General features: G+C 39.4%; 1 protein-coding gene across 3 annotated transcripts in view; it reads right to left on the bottom strand.

The window, feature by feature from the left end:
• Nucleotides 1-4,869: 4,869 nt before the first annotated feature.
• Nucleotides 4,870-7,719, bottom strand: part of LOC123505862 (mitogen-activated protein kinase kinase kinase 4-like) — a 47,804-nt gene continuing 44,954 nt past the window's right edge. For all 3 annotated transcript variants that reach the window (XM_045257667.1, XM_045257668.1, XM_045257669.1), the window contains one exon: nt 4,870-7,451. In XM_045257667.1, the coding sequence (XP_045113602.1) occupies nt 7,365-7,451 (87 nt within the window). In that variant the 3' untranslated portion in view covers nt 4,870-7,364. The remainder of the gene's footprint in view (nt 7,452-7,719) is intronic.

Genomic DNA, 7,719 nt, shown 5'->3' with positions numbered 1-7,719 from the left:
CCAAAGGTCTTGTGTATTTGCAGAATCATTCAAGTTAATTATCTAGTCACACTGCTGGAATAAGAATACAGAGAAGAGATGGTCCATTCCTAGTGCACTGGTTCTGCCTCTTCTAGCTGTCCTTGTGATGTGTAGGAATATGGACACACACTTCCTCGTATTCCTCTAAGCCAGGCACAAAGTGTGAGGCCAAGCAACACTCCCCCCCCATACCACTGGGAGAACACAGTCTAAAACAAATACAAATCATTTATACCTCACAAATAAAAAAAAAAATGCTTTGGCAGGAATACAATGTCAGTGGTGCACATTTTTTTGAAAAAAGGTGTGAATTTGTGGCAAGGTTCCTCCCTACCAGTGAACAAACTATTAATCAACACACACAAGAAGGATATCAAGTCTTAAGGGGCCTTTACATAGTCAAACGGTTTGACAACACTTGTTTGAAGTGGTTTGAACGTGTGCACGGGGTATTTGGTTGTCAAACTGTGTGACCAATGTGTTTGACAACCAAATATCCCTCATACACGTTCAAACATCACTTCAAACAAGTGTTTGACAAATCATTTGACTATGTAAAGGTCCCTTTAGGAACATTACAGAAGGCTGCTGTGGTTGCCTGCATTACAATATACTCAAACAGAACATCAGCAATCTCTGGTGCCCTGCTATGTACTGCTAGTGGTCTATGTTCTGTTTGGATAACTTGCTCATTTTGTTATATCACATTTTGACAAACCTCTTTATTCTATCTGAACTCCTATAAATCTCAGCAGGAATAAGAGAGAAGGCTTTTGTTAGATTCACAGAAGGATGACATACTACTTCATAAACCTTAAAATCCACATAGTAAGTGGGAAATCATGGAATCAAGCTGTTGAAACCTGAAATACCTGACTGTTGAATAGCTGGAGAAAAACAGGATATTTCATGATGAAACTTAAATATACAGAATATCTTATGTGAAACACAAGCAGGTTAAAAGAAATATTTTCTCCATAGTATAATATTTTGATGCCAATATTATGCTGCTACAGTAAGCTCACATTCCACAGTGTCACTCTCCATCACAGAAATACAGCACCTTCACAGGGCGAGAATAACACCAACACGGCCTTGTCCTGACACTTGACGGGCTCGGAGCAGCAGGAGGCTCAACACCTCGGTGATGAACAGAGTTGGGCAGAATAACAGACATGTGGTACAACAATGGAGGTCATGCTGTGACACGCTTCTAATGCGTCATTTCACCAGCTGATTAACGAGCCACAGGCACTGCCAGTCTCACCAGCAACCACTGCCTGTATCAATTCAATGATGTCAACTTTAAGTCCACAAAAACAAATTCTTAATATTCATTCAAGAAAAGTGAACAGCATTGGACTGCATCACAAGCATGGCCTCCACAGCAGTTGTCCTGTGAGTTAAGACTGCTTCTTTCACTGATACAAGTTGTGATCTTAAAGAACCATTCACAACACATCTCATATTCAGAATAGAAAATTTTGAGAAACTTAATTTACAAAAAAAAAAAAAAAAAAAAATTCTAAAGGTTGGAGAATTTTCAGTTATTCTGCAACAATACTCCACATTGCTTTCTATAATTCTCTATGAAAATTATATGATCTTATCACATGAATACATATTTACAACTTAAGAGCTACAACTACTCAGTTACTAAAATTACTAAATACACGTATAATTCAGTGCACAAACATTTCAACGTGTCAACCTAGTCTGGCCTGAGGTTTTCTGTCACTACACTGTTGGGCCGGTTCAATCCTGGCTTACAAATGTCTGTTGGTGAGAGGGGTGGTGCTCTTTCCTAACCCTAGCAAAGCTACACAATCTTGGTTACCTCAGTCAGACCTTCCCTTCATCATACCAATAAAACTGAATGTCTCAAAACTGAACCTTTCATTCATTTCACACTTCACAATTTCACTGATGATCATGGCATCTAAAGCAATGCATATCATATTTTGAAGCCACAAATTTGTGTAGTAGTAAAGAGGAAAAGCCCACTTGTAAAATATGATAGAGTAAAAGTGCACATGAAAAATGAGACTGTGCTTAGACAAGGAGAGATGGAGGTTCTCCTGCCTTGGCCATCACCTTGAGGAGCACGCCTGCAGCGAGCAAGGCATCCGAGACAGACAGATCAACAAATCATATGCTATACTTTGGATACAATCACCCAAGAGTTTGCAAGTTCTAGAAGTAAGACGTGTGATCAGTGCATGAATAAAACTTAAGTAATGCTAAAAGTTGGTAAAGATAAAGAAGCACAAATACAATAAGAAATAAAAGTATTAAAGAATGAGAATGAGCTATTACTACAAAACCTTTATAGTCAGAGAAGGTGCAACACTTGAGGCACCTCAGCCTAAAAGATGTACTCAGACAAAGTTGCCAGACTGGGAGTTCTGACAAAAGTTTGGTCTGAATGCACCCTCTAGAATGGAAAGCCTTGTAAACAAGTGCACAATATCATACAACAGTGAACCACAAATAATTGCACCTCTAGTTAAAACAATGTCACTTAAAATGGTCAGCTGAGAATAATCATGTGATTACAACATCCCATGCTTCTTATCCTGTCTCCGCATCACTTGCCGCCACCACTCCTGGAATCACACAAGCTGCCTCCTGAGCAGTATGTGCTGCAACTTGCCATAATACAAAAGCCCCTTCAACAGCTGCACTGTCAAGTATAACAGGTAATAAAATATATTTGGATTGACCTATTTGTAAGGAAAGTGAATGGCATAAGAGTCCAGCCTCCATCGCCTACTGTGGGCCATCCTGTTACCACCAGTGAGCAGCAGCCTGGGCCACACCACAAGCCGGGTGGAGTCACTCTGGCTGAGCACACAAGTCAAGGCATCCGTGGACCATGGCGGTGCACCACTCCTCCGAGGGACGGCTCAAGGGAATATCATGGGTACAGTCAGAAAAGAAATGCCTTGAATAGTGACAGGCTGAGGTGCAAACACAATTGCCATGATGCATATAGTAACAAGTGTGTCCACAACAAGTCTGACAGACAAGTGACTGGCTGAGCAGTCACACTGTACCATTTCCTTGCTGACTGTACACAGACAGAGCTGCTGAGGCTCTGTGGATGCACAACCATCTAATACTACCATACCTGCCTCTTACATACTTATGGTTATATGATATAAAATTCCCTGGAGTAAAAAGTAGATACAGTTGCTTATCATAATTATTCCTATACCATATTACTGTTTCATGTGTTTGTCAAGTAGCACGAAGCTCACCTGATCACTTTTACATAAGTCTTCACATTCAGCTTCTAGTGCACACACACACACAAATAAGACAGAGAAACAATAGAAAGGTTAAAAGGAGAGAACGGAATGGTGGAAGACCCAAAAAGTATGGCAGAACTGTTAAATAGTAAATTACAGGAGGTCTTTACTAAGGAATCCAAATTTGAAAGACCACAGGGTAATAGAGAGACTGTCCATATGAAAGAGATTAAAGTAACCAAGCTTGAAATAAAAAGTTGATGACGGAACTGGATGAGGAAAAGGCAATGGGACCGGATGAAGTCTCAGGCAGAATACTGAAAGAATGTAGGGAAGAACTAGCAAGTCCTATATACATCATAAAATGCTCAATAGAAAATGGAACAGTACCAGTGGAGTGGAAAAGAGCTGAGGTGGTTCCCATATATAAGAGCGGAAGGAAGGAAGAACCTTTAAATTACAGACCGGTATCACTAACTAGTGTAATATGCAAGATGTGTGAAAGAATAATAAAGAAACAATGGATCGAGTTCCTTGAAGACAACAAATTATTATCAAATAGCCAATTTGGTTTTAGAAAAGGTCGGTCATGTGTAACAAATTTATTGAGTTTCTACTCTAGAATAGTTGATAAAGTACAAGAGAGAGAGGATGGATTGACTGTATTTATTTAGATTTAAAAAAGGCGTTTGATAAAGTGCCACATGAAAGATTACTATGGAAGTTAGAGGAGAAGGGTGGCTTAAAAGGAAGCACATTGAGATGGATGAAAATTACTTGAGGGGAGAGAAATAAGGACGATAGTTAAAGATATGAAGTCCAAGTGGAGAACAGTAGACAGCGGAGTGCCACAGGGGTCAGTATTGGCACCAATACTTTTTCTCATATATAAACGACATGCCAGAGGGAGTGAACAGCTACATAAATCTGTTTATGGACGATGCGAAACTGTGCAGAGTCATTAAACAAAAAGAGGATTGTGAAATACTACAGGAAGACTTAAACAAGATCTGGAAATGGAGTAAAAATGGGAGATGGAATTCAATGTGGACAAAAGCCATGTCATGGAAATGGGAAAAAGTGAAAGACGACCAGTGGGAATCTATAAGATGGGAGATGGAGTAGAACTAGAAAAAGTAAAAAAGGAAAAGGACTTGGGAGTGACAATGGAAGAAAACAATCAACCGGTAAGCCATATTGATAGAATTTTCAGAGAGACGTATAATTTGCTAAGGAATATTGGATTAGCATTTCACTATATGGACAAAGAAATGATGAAGAAATTGATAAGTACTAAAATAAGACCTAGATTGGAATATGCAGGAGTTGTGTGGACCCCCATAAAAAGAAACACATAAGAAATTGGAGAGACTACAAAAATGGCTACAAGAATGGTTCCAGAATTTAAAGGGATGACATATGAGGAGAGACTAAAAGCTATGGATCTACCAACCCTGGAACAGAGAAGAGAGAGAGGGGATCTGATATGAGTTTATAAATTGATTAACGGAATGGATCAAGTGGATAATGAGAAACTAATCCTGAGAGAAGAATATGACATTAGAAGCACAAGATCGCATAGTAAGAAACTGAGGAAGGGAAGATGTCTGAGAGATGTTCAAAAATTTAGTTTTCCGCAAACATGTGTTAAGACTTGGAACAGTTTGAGTGAGGAAATGGTGTCAGCAAAGAGTGTACATAGTTTTAAAGAAAAATTTGATAAGTGTAGATATGGAGACGGGGCCACACGAGCATAAAACCCAGGCCCTGTAAAACTACAACTAGGTAAATACACACACACACACACACACACACACACTTGAGCACTCTCTCTTTGATCTTACTTGCTACTAGCAATACATATTACTATATTTATCATTTTACATTTTAGTTTTACAATGTAATATCTTAGGTACTGAAATGTCACAGATATCTTATTCACTACAAAGTTCAACATCCACAGTTAGCTGTTCATCAATAAATGGATGAAGAAATATCAAGAGCATATCTTTTAAAGATAAATATTGCTGATGACTTGAGATAGCAATACTGATGTGTTCTATTATTTCCCCAGACTAACACATACCACCCCTGCAGTCATGCACTTGTCAACTAGGTACAAAATATGAAACATGCCAACTAGCCAGTGGGAAACTACAAGCTGAGAACCTGCATCTTTAGCCTGGTGTCAGCTGCCTCATCCCCCGGGGCACCACGTCCGTACGTGGCACCTGCCAAAAATGACACCGTCGTGCATTTGAGCTCTTACATTGTGAGTGTTGTGTTGTCCCACGCTATCACAAACACTGATTTGTCCTTTGAAACAACTTCTTATTATGATGGTTTTCAAAATTCAACTAATTAGAAATACTGCTTCTTAAGGTGATGAATCAGCAATAGCTACACACTACTGATTCCTTTCCTTTCCTATTATGCCAACTCTCAGTCTACTTCTGGAAGAGCAAGTCTGTTCCCTGACAACAATGGAAAAGCTCCCACAAAACATGACAATACACAATGGAGTCTCTGAGTAATATGTAAAGAACATGTACAGTAAGTTCAGCATTTCTGTGTTAAGACAAAATGTGCTAGGCACTGGACACTACAAGACCATTCTATATGTAAGTGAACTGGACCAGGACACTAGTCTGACTCCATGACCTGGCTGATGTGTGTGAGAATGTCTGTAGTGACTGTTCAACAGTTATCATTCAAAATGTAGAAGTAAGATTTACACAACAAGTATAACAATGAACTGTAAACTCCTAAACCAAAGTGATGTCATGGCACATGAGAATGTTTGAACAGCAGTGTCATGACAACTTGCACTGAGACGTAAGCTAACAGTTTTGTGAACACCAACACTACTCAAAAGCTGACAAGGCTGGCTAGCTAGATGAGTTAACATTTGTCCTAAAGTACACACAACTGCAAACATGACTGCATGGAACCACAAATGCATGTGTAAACATATGCAAATGTGTATGCACACACACACACACACACACTCACAATTACATCTATCACAATCCAATTTATCTATCTAGTCATGCCAATCTATCCACATCATGGATCAACTCCCACTTTCATCTTTCATCTTCAACAGCAATGAATACAGTTGTCCCAAACAACACATAACTCTTCCCGACACATTACGACACAAGCACATGCTCTGTATAAGGAGAAGCCTTAAAACTAACATCTGCACTGCTGCTCTCATCACTCTTGAACAAATGTAGCGATCAAATCAAAACAACACAATGAAATAATGAACACTTGCATCTTCACAACTACTGACTTCAACTTGTGCTCAACTTAAATTTGGAAAAGAAAGTATTGGACAGCAAAAAATTAATTACTCCCAATACAACTGCATCAAAGAAAGGGACTGACAACTTACGACAAAGAGCAGATGACAGCTGATTTTAGGATTCCTTGAAGAGCAAAGCTTTATCCCAGATGCTTTCATGCCAGCTCTGGAGTGGAAGGTCAGCACGTCCTGCTCTGCCTTCAGGCAATGCATGTCATTACAAGCAGTTTCCTTGCTCATCAAAATAACACAAGGCACCTCAATAACTGCAGTAATAGTTTTACGAAAATATGTCTTTTATAATTCATTTACCTAGTGGTTTCACTTATCTAGTTAAATACATATTCTCTCTCTCTCTCTCTCTCTCTCTCTTACAGAACAACCTCGAGCTAGTGGTGGTACTTTGCAGTACCATTGTACCATCTCTGACAGCCACACTTTGCACTAATATATTGCATTTACACAAACCCTTGTTAATATACCAAATAATCTGGTTAAATATAATAAAAAGGCATAATAAATACTTAAAAAGCTGTCTACTGAATGCAGTTTGTTTTCTCTCCATTATCTCTGTGTGTAGTGGACAAACACTCCCCATCAAGAAGGGCACACACAAACACACACACACACACACACACACACACACACACACACACACACACACACACACACACACACACACACTCCAATCCTTCCATTATAAAAAATATAACTGCACGCAGCAATAAGTTGCTTTGTTAACCTACCCACCCCGACCTTCCCCTAGCGGTCACCCTCTCCTCTCACGTGTTGGACAGCAGCTTCATGTAAGGCACAAACGGCGGGTGGGAGAAAAGCGGCAGCGAGGGACAGTCTTCTCCCGTGTCCACCTTCAAGGGAAAAAACCACACACATCAATGACTTATTGGTGACTTGATAGACACACATCAACACTTCATCATTGCATCATTAAGAATTTTGGAGGTTAACTGTCTTTTTATGGAAAAGCTACAACCTGAAATGACAGAGAGAGAGAGAGAGAGAGAGAGAGAGAGAGAGAGAGAGAGAGAGAGAGAAAATGCCAAGAGAAAAAGAAAAAAAAAAACAAAAAACATGAGAGAAAGGGATAAACACAATATCAGAAGAAGATAGCAAGAG

This window comes from Portunus trituberculatus, chromosome 18 (genome assembly GCF_017591435.1).
Source record: "Portunus trituberculatus isolate SZX2019 chromosome 18, ASM1759143v1, whole genome shotgun sequence".
Taxonomy (NCBI): domain Eukaryota; kingdom Metazoa; phylum Arthropoda; class Malacostraca; order Decapoda; family Portunidae; genus Portunus; species Portunus trituberculatus.
This window is presented reverse-complemented; position numbering and strand designations above follow the sequence as displayed.